Source organism: Lepidochelys kempii, chromosome 2 (genome assembly GCF_965140285.1).
Source record: "Lepidochelys kempii isolate rLepKem1 chromosome 2, rLepKem1.hap1, whole genome shotgun sequence".
Lineage (NCBI taxonomy): Eukaryota > Metazoa > Chordata > Testudines > Cheloniidae > Lepidochelys > Lepidochelys kempii.
The window spans coordinates 214,924,063-214,940,965 of NC_136381.1; the positions used below are offsets into that span (position 1 = coordinate 214,924,063).

At 42.1% G+C, this 16,903-nt stretch overlaps 1 protein-coding gene across 4 annotated transcripts in view; it reads left to right on the forward strand.

Annotated features, from left to right (window-relative positions):
• CRPPA (CDP-L-ribitol pyrophosphorylase A) overlaps positions 1–16,248 on the forward strand; it is a 201,668-nt gene extending 185,420 nt beyond the window's left edge. For 3 of the 4 annotated variants that reach the window (XM_073333802.1, XM_073333800.1, XM_073333803.2), the window contains one exon: positions 12,958–16,248. In XM_073333802.1, coding sequence (XP_073189903.1) covers positions 12,958–13,062 — 105 coding nt within the window. In that variant the 3' untranslated portion in view covers positions 13,063–16,248. The remainder of the gene's footprint in view (positions 1–12,957) is intronic. The other variant, XM_073333801.1, reaches the window with a different exon arrangement.
• The last annotated feature ends 655 nt before the right edge of the window (positions 16,249–16,903 follow it).

Here is a 16,903-nt window from a genome sequence, read left to right on the forward strand (position 1 = left end):
AATTCAAGAAGGGTATTGATAAATTGGAGCGGGTTCAGAGAAAAGTCATGAGAATCATTAAAGTACTAGAAAACACGCCTTATAGTGATAGACTGAAGGAGCTGTTTAGCTTAACAAAGAGAAGGTTAAGGGGTGACTTGATTTCAGTCTATATTACCTACATGGGAACAAATATTTAATAATGGGCTCTTCAGTCTAGCTGAGAAAGGTATAGTATGACCCGATGGCTGAAAGTTGAAAGTAGACAAATTCAGACTGGAAATAAGTCTCAAATTTTTTATGGTGAGAGTAATTAACTATTGGAACAATTTACCAAAGGTAGTGGTGGATTCTCCCTTACTGACAATTTTTAAATTATGATTGGATTTTTTTTTCTAAAAGATCTGCTCCAGGAATTCTTTTGGGGATGTTCTATGGCCTGTGTTGTACAAGAGGTCAGACTAGATGATCACAATGGTCCCTTCTCCTGTAGAATCTAGGAACAGTACCTGCTTAAGAAGTGTGAGTTCATATATGTCTGTTCACTCCTTGTATATTAGCCTGTTGTTACTATAGAGTGTATTTGACTATCACAATAGCATCTTTGTGACTTCACTCAGTAACAGAAATAATTGTTTAGAACAAGCTGAAAGATGGTGAATATGAAATTAAATAATATATTCGAGAACAGACTGGCTAGTTTGGTTACATAGAAAAGATCCCCAATTGATTTTAAATAATGTGGGAGTGGGAGTCAATATCATCCTGGCCACTAGAAAATAAGTAGGAAGTAGGAATATTTCTCTCTCTCAGTCCCAGGATTTTTAAAAATAAAATAACTCACCCCTTGATATCTCCCAAATCTCCTTAGATTACTTAGCAGGAATGGGGGGGAAATATTTTATTTTTTGGCAGTCTGCTTGGGTACCAAAATGTAAGTTTTGTTCACCTTTTTTCAAAATACTGTCTGAGTAAAACAATATTAGAACACTTCTGTTGCCTCTACATTTTCTTCTTTCTCTGGAAATCTCTCTCTCTTTCCCCACTTCTTCCCACTTTCTCCGTCCTTTGTTCCGCTGGCTCTCTCTTTCTGTCTAGTAGGGAGAGCTACAGTCATCAAGTAATGCTGATCTCTGATGTACTTTACACATGGTTTTACCTATAAAGGGGAACTGCCTTGGACTGTGTTAAGCAGATTTCACTGCGCTGCTAGCTCCATGTGTCAGGAACTTCCTTACATGAGCCATACAGTAACTCAGGCTTCTGATGGGGCCAGTGGTACTGTAGTAGTCTGTAAATGATTTGGAAGACTGGGGTGTTTATGTGTAGTGGGAGGCCAGGAATGAGTAGCAGGTTTCTCTGAATCCGTGTATGTGGTGGGTCTGAGAGGCATTCTTGGCCTCCCACAAAACATAACATCCAAGCCATTGAAATCATTTACAGACTACCACAGTCCATCAGTCAGCAGAAGGTCTACCACACTTAGGGTATGTCTACACTACGGAATAAGGTCGAATTTATAGAAGTCGGTTTTTTAGAAATCGATTTTATATATTCGAGTGTGTGTGTCCCCACAGAAAATGCTCTAAGTGCATTAAGTGCATTAACTCGGCGGAGTGCTTCCACAGTACCGAGGCTAGAGTCGACTTCCGGAGCATTGCGCTGTGGATAGCTATCCCACAGTTCCCGCAGTCTCCGCTGCCCATTGGAATTCTGGGTTGAGATCCCAATGCCTGATGGGGCTAAAACATTGTCGCGGGTGGTTCTGGGTACATATCGTCAGGCCCCCGTTCCCTCCCTCCCTCCGTGAAAGCTAGGGCAGACAATCGTTTCGCGCCTTTTTTCCTGAGTTACCTGTGCAGACGCCATACCACGGCAAGCGTGGAGCCCGCTCAGGTAACCGTCACCCTATGTCTCCTGGGTGCTGGCAGACGCGGTACGGCTTTGCTACACAGTAGCAGCAACCCATTGCCTTCTGGCAGCAGATGGTGCAGTATGACTGGTAGCCGTCCTCGTCGTGTCCGAGGTGCTCTTGGCCACGTCGGCTGGGAGCGCCTGGGCAGACATGGGCGCAGGGACTAAATTTGGAGTGACTTGACCAGGTCGTTCTCTTTAGTCCTGCAGTCAGTCCTATTGAACCGTCTTACGGTGAGCAGGCAGGTGGTACGGATTGCTAGCAGTCGTACTGTACCATCTTCTGCCGGGCAGGCAAGAGATGAGGATTGCTAGCAGTCATATTGTACCATCTTCTGCCAGGCAGGCAAGAGATGAGGATGGCTAGCAGTCGTACTGTACCATCTTCTGCCAGGCAGGCAAGAGATGAGGATGGCTAGCAGTCGTACTGTACCATCTTCTGCCGAGCAGCCATGAAATGTGGATGGCATGCAGTCCTTCTGCACTGTCTGCTGCCAGCCAAAGATGTAAAAGATAGATGGAGTGGATCAAAACAAGAAATAGACCAGATTTGTTTTGTACTCATTTGCCTCCTCCCCTGTCTAGGGGACTCATTCCTCTAGGTCACACTGCAGTCACTCACAGAGAAGGTGCAGCGAGGTAAATCTAGCCATGTATCAATCAGAGGCCAGGCTAACCTCCTTGTTCCAATAAGAACAATAACGTAGGTGCACCATTTCTTATTGGAACCCTCCGTGAAGTCCTGCCTGAAATACTCCTTGATGTAAAGCCACCCCCTTTGTTGATTTTAGCTCCCTGAAGCCAACCCTGTAAGCCGTGTCGTCAGTCGCCCCTCCCTCCGTCAGAGCAACAGCAGACAATCGTTCCGCGCCTTTTTTCTGTGCGGACGCCATACCAAGGCAAGCATGGAGGCCGCTCAGCTCACTTTCGCAATTAGTAGCACATTAAACACCACACGCATTATCCAGCAGTATATGCAGCACCAGAACCTGGCAAAGCGATACTGGGCGAGGAGGCGACGTCAGCGCGGTCACGTGAGTGATCAGGACATGGACACAGATTTCTCTGAAAGCATGGGCCCTGCCAATGCATGCATCATGGTGCTAATGGGGCAGGTTCATGCTGTGGAACGCCGATTCTGGGCTCGGGAAACAAGCAAAGACTGGTGGGACCGCATAGTGTTGCAGGTCTGGGACGATTCCCAGTGGCTGCGAAACTTTCGCATGCGTAAGGGCACTTTCATGGAACTTTGTGACTTGCTTTCCCCTGCCCTGAGGCGCAATAATACCAAGATGAGAGCAGCCCTCACAGTTGAGAAGCGAGTGGTGATAGCCCTGTGGAAGCTTGCAACGCCAGACAGTTACCGGTCAGTTGGGAATCAATTTGGAGTGGGCAAATCTACTGTTGGGGCTGCTGTGATGCAAGTAGCTCATGCAATCAAAGATCTGCTGATATCAAGGGTAGTGACCCTGGGAAATGTGCTGGTCATAGTGGATGGCTTTGCTGCAATGGGATTCCCTAACTGTGGTGGGGCCATAGACGGAACCCCCCTCCCTGTGGCTAACAGCGGGGAACATTTCTGTTTAGCCACAGGCAAACAGCCCAGCAGGAATGGGCTCCTCTTGAGTGTCCCCTGAAGAAAAGCACTCTATTTCAACCAGGTGACCATGAATTATATCTCACTCTCCTGAGGATAACACAGAGAGAGAAAAAACGGATGTTGTTTGAATGCCAGCAAACATACACTGCAATGCTTTGTTGTACAATGATTCCTGAGTACGTGTTACTGGCCTGGAGTGGTAAAGTGTCCTACCATGAAGGACGCAATAAGACTGCCCTCCCCAGAAACCTTTTGCAAAGGCTTTGGGAGTACATCCAGGAGAACCGCGAATGCCAGGGCAAAGTAATCCTTTCACATGCTTGCTTTTAAACCATGTATAGTATTTTAAAAGGTACACTCACCAGAGGTCCCTTCTCCGCCTGCTGGGTCCAGGAGGCAGCCTTGGGTGGGTTCAGGGGGTACTGGCTCCAGGTCCAGGGTGAGAAACAGTTCCTGGCTGTCGGGAAAACCGGTTTCTCCGCTTGCTTGCTGTGAGCTATCTACAACCTCATCATCATCATCTTCTTCGTCCCCAAAACCTGCTTCCGTATTGCCTCCATCTCCATTGAAGGAGTCAAACAACACGGCTGGGGTAGTGGTGGCTGAACCCCCTAAAATGGCATGCAGCTCATCATAGAAGCGGCATGTTTGGGGCTCTGACCCGGAGTGGCCGTTCGCCTCTCTGGTTTTCTGGTAGGCTTGCCTCAGCTCCTTCAGTTTCACGCGGCACTGCTTCGGATCCCTGTTATGGCCTCTGTCCTTCATGCCCTGGGAGATTTTCACAAAGGTTTTGGCATTTCGAAAACTGGAACGGAGTTCTGATAGCACGGATTCCTCTCCCCAATCAGATCAGATCCCGTACCTCCCGTTCGGTCCATGCTGGAGCTCTTTTGCGATTCTGGGACTCCATCATGGTCACCTCTGCTGATGAGCTCTGCATAGTCACCTGCAGCTTGCCATGCTGGCCAAACAGGAAATGAGATTCAAAAGTTCGCGGTTCTTTTCCTGTCTACCTGGCCAGTGCATCTGAGTTGAGAGTGCTGTCCAGAGCGGTCACAATGGAGCACTCTGGGATAGCTCCCGGAGGCCAATACCATCGAATTGTGTCCACAGTACCCCAAATTCGACCCGGTAAGGCCGATTTAAGCGCTAATCCACTTGTCAGGGGTGGAGTAAGGAAATCGATTTTAAGAGCCCTTTAAGTCGAAATAAAGGGCTTCATCGTGTGGACGGGTGCAGGTTTACATCGATTTAATGCTGCTAAATTCGACCTAAAGTCCTAGTGTAGACCAGGGCTAACATGCAGAAGGAAACCCTACTATGCACGACTCTGCGGGAGACCTGTATTGAAATCCCATGTGAATTTGGGCTTGCCTAATGGCCTGACCCAATGCCCACTGAAGTCAGTGGACAGACTCATTCGTTTCCATAGGCTTTGTCCCAGGCTCAGGTTTTAACGATTTGGAGCACTGTGGAGATAACGTTCATACCTCATGGGGGGAGAAGAAAGTGACTCTGCGGTGCCTCAGATTTATACCTTTTTTTCAACCCTCGTCTTGTCTATTTTGATCCATAAGAAACGGTCCTTGCTCCAAAAAAGCTCATAGCATGGTTTCACAGTGCCTAGCACAGTGGGATCCTGATTTTGGGTGCAGCCTGTATACACGACCATAACACTTTTAATAATAAGTAATATCCGATACTAAGAATCCACCCAGAGACTCCTCAAATGTACAGTAGACAATATTCTTCCACTTTTATTAAATGACCACGTCTGTAAACAACTGATTTTTGCCAATACTTTTGTACTAGTGACATACAAGAAGGAGAATTGGCTGCCAGTTCAAGCATAAGGTCACTTTATTGAACACAGGAAGGGGAATGGACGGTAGCTCCTGGTATGACTGCTAGCGCAGTTGGTGAAGCCAAGTGCGTAGAGCTGAGGATAGTAAATGGGGAACAAAAGCCTCAAACTCTGCTGACTCTCATTCCCTGTGTCTGAACCACAAAGAGCAGGCTTTAGGAGACTGGGCTTTACAAGACACTCCTTTATTGTTGTTGTGGAAGGTGTGTTTTGTTTTGTTTGCCATAGAACTGTTTTTTAACGTAATTATTATAACAACGTTTTTACAAAAACTAGAGAGACGTGAAAAGAATGAGGGCAGGGAAGTCATGTAGACTTTTCCAGGATAAGCAGTATTGAAGCTTTGGGGTTGCACAATATTTTCTCTTGTATTACCATCAACTCCAGAAGCTTCCAAGAATCAGTAAATTGAATTATTGTCCTGCTTAGTTTTATTTTCTGCTACTTTGTAAACAGTCATTAAGTTCAAAAGTTGATGGCTTTCCCATTACTCATGACAGACAATACCTGTATGCACTGTAGTTAGTGTAAGAATAAGTATCAAGTTATGATATAGTGAATAACGATCTAATGTTAGTTTGGAAGTGAAGAAGTACTCAATTGGACTGAAAGTTCATTGCCTGCAGTCTGTCTCCTGTGTGCTATTTGTGCTGTGATCCATCTACATTTTACTTTGTATTTGAACCCAAATGCTACATTAATTTTTTGTTTATTATTTGAAAGGAAAACTAAAGATGTTAAGTGAAAATTTTCTTTTCTCTCTAAATTATCTGCTTAAATATCTTCTTACTGAGGTAAACAATTGCATTGGTATTATGTCTGAAATGTTATTTCTCAGTAGGTTCTTTGGCAAGTGGCTTCAATAAAAATGTAGCATGGAAGCATCTTAAGGAGAGGTTGGCCATCAAATTAGATCAACGGTTCTCAAACTGTGGGTTGGGACTCCAAAGTGAGTTGCAATCCCATTTTAATGGGGTCTCCAGGGCCAGCATTAGACTTACTGGGACCCAGGGCTGAAGCTGAAGCCCGAGCTACAACCCCACTTGGGGCAGTGGGGCTCAGGCTGCAGCCCCCTCTCCCGCCACTTCGGGCAGTGGGACTCGGGCTGCGGCCCCCTCTCCCCCAACTCAGGGCGGCAGGGCTTGGGCTGCAACCCCCTCCCCTCCCCTCCTGGGATCATGTAGTAACTTTGTTATCAGAAGGGGGTCGCAATGCAATGAAATCTGAGAACTTCTGTCGTATTAAAAGGTCTGTGGTTTTAAGAGACAGGGAGGAAACCTGCACAGGTATTTTTCACTGGGGATAACAGGTTTATGGGTGTCAGTTACATTTCTCAAGCTATGCTTTAAATTAAGCTAGTTAATATTTAGATGACATATATGCATATCAAACAGTATTCCAGTTAAAGAAAAAGTCCTAAACATGTTAAAATATGGGAATAAACAGTTAGGAGAGTGTCAATAAATTTTATACTATCCTCCCAGTTTCTTAAATAAATACACACAGGTGAAATATCTCATTGCACGTTCCAAACACTGCTTTTAACTCCGCTCCTGTATCTCTTACCAGCCTCATCCTGTAGACCAGAAAACCTCTTAAACCTAACAGCTCTACCTCATGTACATTATGAATGTGAATGACAATCATATGATACTACTGTGTTTGGAATTTTTTACTATTTAATAATGGACAGAAAGTGGATATTTTATTTTGGAATCAAAATTTTGTTGTATGGATTTATTATTTATAAAGTTAGTAATGTTTTAAGTACTTTCTTTTCAATGTACTAAAAAATAAAATGGTAAAAGTTTTGTTCTTGGTATATCCTTTCAACAATAAAAAAATCCTTTTCTTAACGGCCAAGAAAAGGGTTTCTACAAGAGACTCACTTAAATCAACTGGATGAAATGTGTAGGACAAAGGCAGATTAAGGTTTCCTGGGGCCCTGGGCTGGTGCACGTGGGTACCTCTCCCCACCCCTTCCGCCTGCAGCCCTGCCCCCATTTTGCCCCTTCCGCCTGTGGCCCTGCCCAAAGCCCCACCCCTTTCTGCCCCTTCCCCAGCGCTGATCCTGTTCCACCCAGGGTCTCTCTCTCACTGCAGCGCCGCAACCCCTTTTGTTCCTTTCTGCCCCCACCCCTCCACTGCGGCCCCAAGGCCAGAGAGGCTCTTTCCCCACACCACAGCCCTGAGGCTGCAGCAGGGAGTGAGAAGCTCCTCCAGTTCCAGTGCTGCCTAATAGGGGTCCAGGTGCTGGGGTTTCCTCTGCCACTTCCCGCAGTTCTGCAGGGGACCACGGTTGGTGTGCTGGGGCTTCTGCCTCCACATCCACCAGGCACTTCTACCAGAGGGTGGGTCCGGCATGGGGACTTGCCCTGCCGCCCCCCGGCTTCTGCTGGGAATGGGGTCAGGGGTCGCTGAGGGGAGGGGCTGGCCCTGCCGCCCTGCAGCTTCTGCCAGGGGTGGGGTCCCTGTCCTGTAGCTTCTGCTGGGGACAGGCTCGGGGGCTACTGGGCAGGGGACTTCCCCCATCCTGAGGCTGCTGACAGGATGGGGGGCTGCTGGGGATGGCGGACCACTCTGGGGGGCTTCCCCCATCTGGCAGCTGCTGCCGCTGAGCAAGGTCAGGGCGTGGGGGGCTTCCTTGCCCCGCTGGCCAGGGCTCCAGCCTTCTAGCAGTGGCAGATTTTTTCCAGGAGACGCCCCTGTTGTCTGGGGCTCCTGGGCACAGGCCCTGTTGTCCCAGTGACTAATCTGTGAGTAGACAGTGGATAAGACCAGATGTTTTTGGGTCATGCCAGCTGAGCCTGGGGAAATTTAATCATATTAATTCATAAAGGTATTTCTGATATGAATCAGACTTTGAAGGCTTTTGTTAAGTAAAAGAACTAGTCTTGTTTAATCTATAAGCATTGAGTGAGTAGGATACTACAAAAAGAAAAGGAGTACTTGTGGCACCTTAGAGACTAACCAATTTATTTGAGCATGAGCTTTCGTGAGCTACAGCTCACTTCATCGTGAAGTGAGCTGTAGCTCACGAAAGCTCATGCTCAAATAAATTGGTTAGTCTCTAAGGTGCCACAAGTACTCCTTTTCTTTTTGCGAATACAGACTAACACGGCTGTTACTCTGAAACCTAGGATACTACAGTACATTTTATCCTCTAAATGTACTGAACTGAACAGTGGGTGGGCAATAATATGAGATAACTATTGAGGGCTGCATACAAGATCTCTATTGAGCATTTTGTTCTTACATCCTATTCTGTGCCATGGTTTACATTGCATCTAAACTTCCCAAGCAACTAGCCCTGTGAAGCCCTCGCTCTACTTGATTATTTGGCTTTCTGCAACCAGTAATGAGATTTTTGAAAGATTCAGTACTGTACCACTGAATACAAAGGATGCTGGGGGGCCTGTGTGTAGGATGGTAGATTAGGTTGATCTTGGCATCCTGATTGAAGTGTCCCTGGATGCATTACCCATTTTATACAGCACTAATTCCAAGAATGACACTGCAAGTATCCAAAACTTGGGAGTTCTCAAGGTATACCTATGGGGTTTCATATGATTCACTTACTAGCTCCCCCCTAAATTAGGAGGGCTCTTAAACTTTTCATTTTTTGTAGTCTGAATTCTAGTTTGTGTTCTGTGTAAACAATGATGGATTCCAAATTAACTGAGGCCACTTGGAAAAAAGTTAGGTATCATTAAGGCTCAATGCAAATATCAACTCAGTAAACCCCAATGGTCTGAAAAGCAATAAAATCATCAGGCTACAATGAGGAAAAGATAGAACAGAACACTGAAAATATAACATTACCATTAATACCATAACATTACCATTCCTTCACTTAGGAAGGAACAATCAGTTGCACACATACAAAATGGGAAATGACGGCCTAGGAAGGAGTACTGCGGAAAGGGATCTGTGGGTCATAGTGGATAACAAGCTAAATATGATTCAACCGTGTAACACTCTTGCAAAAAAAGAAAACATCATTCTGGGATGTAATAGCACAAGTGTTGTAAGCAAGATACAAGAAGTAACTCTTCCGCTTTACTCCATGCTGATTAGGCCTCAACTGGAGTATTGTATTCAGTACTGGGCGCCACATTTTAGGAAAAATATGGACAAATTGGAGAAAGTCCAGAGAAGAGCAACAAAAATTATTAAAGGACTAGAAAACACAATCTATGAGGGAAGATTTAAAAAATTGTGTTTGTTTAGTCTGGAGAAGAGAAGACTGAGAGGGGACATGGTGACAGTTTTTAATTACATAATACAAATACAAGGAGGCGGGATAAAAAATGTTCTCATTAACCTTTGATGGGAGAAGAAGCAATGGGCTTAAATTGTAACAAGGGTGGTTTAGGTTGGACATGAGGAAAATCTTCCTAACTGTCAGGGTGGTTAAACACTACAATAAATTGCCTAGGGAGGTTGTGGAATCTCCATCATTGGAGATTTTCAAGAGCAGGCTAGCCTGCTCTACATAACACTTAGTCCTGCCACAAGTGCAGGGGACTGGACTAGATGACCTCTCAAGGTCCCTTCCAGTCCTATGATTCCACAAGTCAATGTTATGAATACCATATTCAGGGTTGGCTTCCAAAAAGTTAACCACTGTGAATATAAAAAAGATATAGCAGAAATAGAAAAGGTCCAGGGAAGAGCAATAGAAAGGAATATTCCTGGAGATACCATGACAGTCAGATACCACAGTACTGTATCTTCGTGTGCAAGCTAGTTTTGACTTTTGGAAAAGCATACTGTGTTGTTGTTAGTTTTGAGCTATTTGAGTTTCTGTATAGAGACAGCTTTAGGAAAGTGGGAGCTGTGCAAACAGCAGGAGAAGTTTTTCTGCCTTGGGCTCTGATTAGAGTCTATTCTTGAGGCAGAGTTTGTCCCTGGGAACCAAGCACTGGTGTTGGTCTGAAATTCTGGGAAGAAGATATAGTTCTGCATGCTGTTTGACCATCTCATTCCAGAACTGGTATAGGTGTGTAAATAAAACAAGTTATATTAGAATATACCCAGACTTATCACTGAGTATTACATATTCTTGTAATGCATCTGCTGCTGGTCACTGTCAAAGACAGGATACCAGACTAGATGGAATGATGGTCTGAACTGGAATGGCAGCTCAGATGTTGCAGTAGTTCTCAAAGATTGATTTTAAAAGGAAATTGTGAGGCTAAACATATTAAAAAGGAACCAACAGATTTCCTTAACTGTGTTACAGCTTAGGTTATTAAGAGTGAAATAATTTAAAAAATCAATATTACTTTTAATCATTTATGCTGTTTATGTTTTGTATTTCTTTCCTCCTACACAAAGAAAAATAGACTACTCCATTTCTAATCAGGTTCTTGTTTCAGCTTCCTCTACACAGCACACTGCTGCAGTGTGCGGGTTGCAAATACCCCAGAGGATTTTCTTTTTCAAATCTTTCCCTTGGAATTTTAAAATAATCATAAAAATCTTTAAGGTGGCTGTATGTTTGGTAAAAACTTTTATTAAAGCTAATTTTTCAGTCAAATGGGACCTCCCAATGACACTTTAAGTCCCTTGCTTTAAAATAGTGGAAGCTAAATTTTCCTCTCTTGCTTCCTTTCATGTTCAAAAACTGAAATAATTTATTGCAACAAAGGAATGTGTATAGAATCCAGTAACCAACAGAGGATGTGGAAAGATTTATTAGGAGAAACATTAAGAGCATTCCTGGCCAGGTGTATTTTTTTTTCTCCTTTAAAAAAAAAAAAAAGTGTACAACTTTGGCCAACTTCAGATATGGCTGGAAGCCTATTTAGAAAACGTAATGTCTGTAATTGTGAAACACTTCTCCACACTGCACCCGCAAACTAAACAAAAGTGGAGACTGGAGGTTGTTCCTGCTGAATTTCAAGAAGTGTGTTACTGAATCTTGAAAACAATTAAAATGTTTTTATTGCCCTATGGGCCTGATTCCCCATCCATTGCACCTTGTGCCATCATTTACACCTGTGCAACATGGGCAAAAACCAGAATGGCATCTTCTGACAGCCACTTTGCACAAGCATGTAAATGTCTACACAAGATGAAAGACAATGCAGAATTGGGCCCCATGAGGCCAATTCTGCACTCCTTGTTTATCCCCTGCGCTAATTGGGAGTTTTGTCTGAATAAGAAATACAGGATTTAACCATAAGTGAACAATAAACACCTGCGTTCTCAATGGCTGTGATTGTTATTTTTAACTCAGAGAATTTTGCAGGCTACTAGTAAATAACATTGACTAATCCTCCTAGGTATCAAAAATACATGAAATGGTTCCTATATCTAGGAATTACTATGTTTTCTCTGTATACACGATAACTGTTTCCAAAAATGGAATTTTAGGGCAAAATTCTAGTCTGAGCCAATCATTCATATTTCCAGACTAACGACTAAAGGCTCATGTGACTTACCTGGGATGAGCCAATGTGCAACAGAATAGCTCTGCTTTATTCCCTGATCATCATGGCATGAATAAATACAGATTTACAGATCCTAGCGTGCAAATGTATTGCCTTGTATGACCGGGATAAATCATGCATGCAAATCGTAAATAAAAGTCATGAAATGGCCTACAAATGCAATAAAAATAAGGTGTTCAAAATTTTAATAAATGGCGGGGTGGTGCTGAACACGCTCCTCGCCTGGGGCGCCATTTGGTCTAGGGCTAGTCTTGGCTGCACGCATATCACTCCCACCAGTGAGCTACTGCTAGCTACATCTATTGACATCTAATCAGTGTGCAGGTGGAGATACTAATTGTCCATACAGATTTGGCTTTTTATCTGCATATAATTAGGAAAATTTGGAAGCCAGATTGAATTCCCTTTGAAAAACTCATCTCCACTGCCTGTTAAGGAGCTTCATATTGTACTAGGGTGCCAGTAATGTTGTACCATCCCTTGTTGGCCTTTATACGTGCCTACCAAGAACAGACTAACTTCTTTGATTGTTTGAACACAGATAGGCTCAAATCACTAAGGTCCCAGTGTTTAAATCTCATTGAAGTCACATGTTTCAGTGTTTTACTGAATAGGACTGAATTTAAGCACATGCTTAAAGTTAAGTATGTGCTTAAATGCTTTGTTTAGTTTGGACCTAAATTTGGATCCAGATTTCCTAAACCCTAAAATGTGAGGGTGTTAGGATTCTGGGTTTTGCTTCTGTCTGGGAAGCTGCTTATGGAATTTGGAGTTGTATTCGCTTTCAAACACAAGTTGGGGAGAGGGAGTCTGGAAAAAAGGTTTCATTTTGGATCTTCTCTTAATTGAGGCGATCTCATGTCATTAACCTGAAACAATTAAAATACATTCCATTACCGTTTGTTTACATTCTACTTCTGTCTACAAATGTTTTTTTATGGTATAGACTGGAGAACTGACATTAGTATGACATTTTCTTTTATAAACAATCAACATTTTTGGAAGGTTTTTGTACTGGTAAATGCAGCACATTTTGAATTTGTGTCAGAAGTCATAAACGGATTGTGCATATTTTTAAAAGGGTGTTAAGTGCGATTAACTTTTTTCATAATTGCTCACAGCCTATTCCTTTTTTCTTTCAGGATGATCCGAAGCTTCAGGAGACAATAAATTCTGCTGCTGCCATTATCTCTGCATTAATAAAGGACAGAAACCCGGAGCTGATTGGCCAGCTGTTGGTAGCATGAATAACTAAATCATTTGTAGCTAACAGAAGTATTTCTTTTTCATCATGTGTTTAGCAATGTTCTTGAAACATTTTACTCTGTGACAAAACCACTGGGCTTACAAAGTTTGTTATTAGGATATTTTATCAACATAAAATGTAAGTCTGACCTTGTGTTGAGATGCAAGTGTAAATGAAATAGAAGATGCTGTGAGGTGCACCAGGTATTATACTTCAAAGTGTTTATATTGAAGCATTATATGTGAGGTACTGATCATTTCAAAAACTACAACTGAGTGGTGCTATTTAGTCCTTTCATGTCCAAAGCACTTGATCTAAGCTCAAATTTCTTTTCAACCAGATAACATATATGATATTAAAGCACAGCTGGTGCTCTTTAATACAAGACATAGTCCCTTGGACTTTAATGAAAGTATCCTAGAATTGTTTTCAAGATCTGGTCCTTATTCCCCAGAGAATGAAGATTAAAGTTTAAAAATACATTTGTGCATACCATATGAGATGTAGTAGCCTATCCTGGGAGTGCAGAATTAGGAATTCATTGTGGTGGGAACTAATTCTTTTTAAAGCTTGAAAGGTTATCCGTTCTGATGGTAGTGGAGAAATAAGACAGAAGAAAGACTCTCTTCTTCAGTAATTGAGCTGCACTTTCAGTTTTTGTGTCACTCTGATTTTCTGTTTGATATATGTGTTTGTTAGACCATCATCTGGAAGACAGTATCGTAACTGCTAATGCATGGAGGGTGTTTTGACATTTAAATGAAGATGGCTTAGGGAGGAGGGTAGAATAAGAAGTTTTCACTTATCTGTGTTGAATATTTTCACATGTTCTACTAGCTTAAAATGTACAGTTCTCTACTGCCTCTGGCAGCACGTAACCCCCTGCAGTCTTAATGTTTTTTTGGTACTGTGTTTCCCCAATTTGTGAATAAGTTAGATTACATTCTTAGGAACTCTTGTTGACTTCACTGTAATTGGAACAAGAACTTTGAGAAATATTCAGCGCATAAGTAGCTGTCCCACATGTGCTCCCAGGAACCTCCCACCATCTCCAGGTTTAGAGATGGCTCCTATTCCAAGGGGAAATTTCCCCTTGAAACCAGTCATGTAATGCATTTTGCTGCTGACCTGTCACTGCAATCTTCCCAGGGATGAAGTCTGTCAGGATGGAAATTGGGCCTTGGCATAATGCTGGAGAATGCACAGTTACATGCACTGCACCTCTGAGGTCATAGAAGGGGGAAGATTGTTCCCTGACTTACAGGTGTATGGGGAATTTTTTCAAGGGTCTCAGCCAGAAAAAGGAGACAGGAAACCCCGTTGTGTCAAAGATTTCCCTGTCTCAATGGCATTCAGGTGGGAAGAGTAGTGATCTCCCCTTCTCTATTAAGCAAACATCACAAAATTCCTGTGAAGAAGAGGGCCCCCAATTTTGATAAAAAGAGAGCCCTCCCAAACATCCATCACTGACTGTTGGATGTCTCCCTTCCCCAGCACAACAGCCCATTGAAAGATAGCCAACACAGTTGTTTGCAAAAAATAAAACAATCCCTGCCTGCTACCCTTCCTCCTCTCTCCCTGCGGATTCCCAGCTGTGCCAGGTAAGGAGCCTAATGCAGTCTTAAGGCTGTAATAAATTCAACTGCCTGCATGGCCCCCTGTGAGTGGGAGAAGGTTTGGTCGAGAAGAGGATGCAGTCTTGCATGGGGAAGGTGGATGTTCAATACAATCTTTGTGTCTCAGCAGGTAAAATCTTCATACTTCTTTCTGCTCACCTGCTACATGTGCACTCCTGGCCATGGAGCATGGGTTGATGGTGGGTTATTTTGCCCTTGCAATAAACCTGGTGCAGGAGAAGATTGGTCTAATGTGAAGTCCCAACCACAGTATTCTGAGGCTTAGGTGCTCCAGAAGATCTCATGATATGATATTCTATGATTCTATGATTAGATAAGGTCCTATAAGAATCTGAATCTACTGTGGGTTCGCTCTGCTAGTGAGTACTCTTAGACACCGGATGAACTATGCGTGTCTCTGCTTTAAAATCCTGCTAAGAAACTGATGTTGATCCAAATTTTCCTCCGTTACAAGGTACAACAAATAGTTATGGCTGCCTGTTTTTCATCCAGAGCAGACATTTTCATTCAATATAGAAACCTGTATAAAAGAGCTATAAGCTTCTCATGCAGTCAGTATAAGCTGTTTTCTCCTTTGCTCCTCTTCCCTCTCTATAATTATCACAAATGAACCATTTGTCCTTCTTTGACATTATACAACAAATACATTTGTGTTAGCACCTTACATGGCTATAGAATACCTATGCAGTTTAGTTAGACAAATGAGAAACTTGAGAGTTTACATTATTTGCTTTCACTTATGAATAAGCTTTTCAAATTCACTTTTATCTGACACTCATAGATTGAGTTTGATGCAGTAATTCATCTCTCAGGCTTGCAAAAGATGTGATGTAAGTTATTAATTGGCTTTCAAACACCTAGATTACTAGTGACTTCTTATTTTGCTGCTGCTTCACTATAACATGTAGAAAGGTTCTAACACAAAATATATGATGCGTTTCTCCAGGACTGACAAGCAAGCAAATAAAATATCCTTTATGTTTTACATCTATAGTAATTATAGCCACTGTGCTTAAATTCAAGCACTGTAGTAAGGAAACTGACTTATCATAAAATTGTCAATTATGTCAATTTCACTTATATTGAGTTGTAATTTTTACCTAATTATTTATTTTGAACAGGTTTTGATACAACTGAAAATTTCTCATGCAATAAACTTGTATAATGAAAAATGATTTTCTATGGGCTATTTGGGAGCACTTGAAAAGAAAATAAACAATGTAAATTAGTTTCAGGTTCTCAATATAGATTTAATGTTTATTTAAACTGAAATGTAGGATAAAATAACAGGTTTCCTTGATGTGCTATTAATATCATTGCTGTTGTTTCTCTTTAAACAATCCATAAACAACCAGTAAACTCACATGGAGAAAGTAAAAATTACAAAAGCAAAGCTATTGAGACACGGTAAAATAGTACGCTTCTGTAGGAATGAATGAAACAAAATAGAATTAATGATATTTGAATGTCCCAACCAAATCTAAGTGGTGCCTTTTTCATTAATGTTAATATCTAAAATATGAATAAATAGGTAAGGTGAAATTAAGAAACTGGTTGATTGTTTTTTATCTACACACAGCAGCTCACAAATAGTTATAGAAATGAAAAAATTGGCATATGTACACATGCTGTTTGAGTTTAACTAGTAATCAGTCACAAGCCATATTGCTTTGAATATCTAGACAGAGATAATACTCTAACCAGATTCAGCTGCTCCTACTCACCTTACCCCTCAAGTAATAACCAATAATATTTCTTGAGTAAAATGCTATTTAATGTGAATAAGGGTTTCAGAATCTGACCCTAGTAATTATTATAATGATTGCAAAGTTGACAGAATAATTGTAATATATATATATATATACAGTGAAACAAACCTGCTTGTCACAATTGAAAATAAAGTAAAAACTTGAGGTCTGCTAGGTCATTTGGTAGAAAAATTTCTACCCTGATCTTCATTATATTTCCAGGCCATCTGACTTGAAAATTACATTTGGTTGTTTCACTGAAAAAAATTACATGAATGAAAAGCACAGAAGGCAACATAATAAAGAAACATCCAGATAGGGGATGGAATTCTAGCCCTATTGAAATCAATGGCAAAACTCCCATTTTGCCCTCAGGGGCCAGGATTTCACCCATGAAGGTTGCAGCTGACCCTCTCAGTATAATGGACTGAACAACAAAACTCTGTATCCAAAGCCT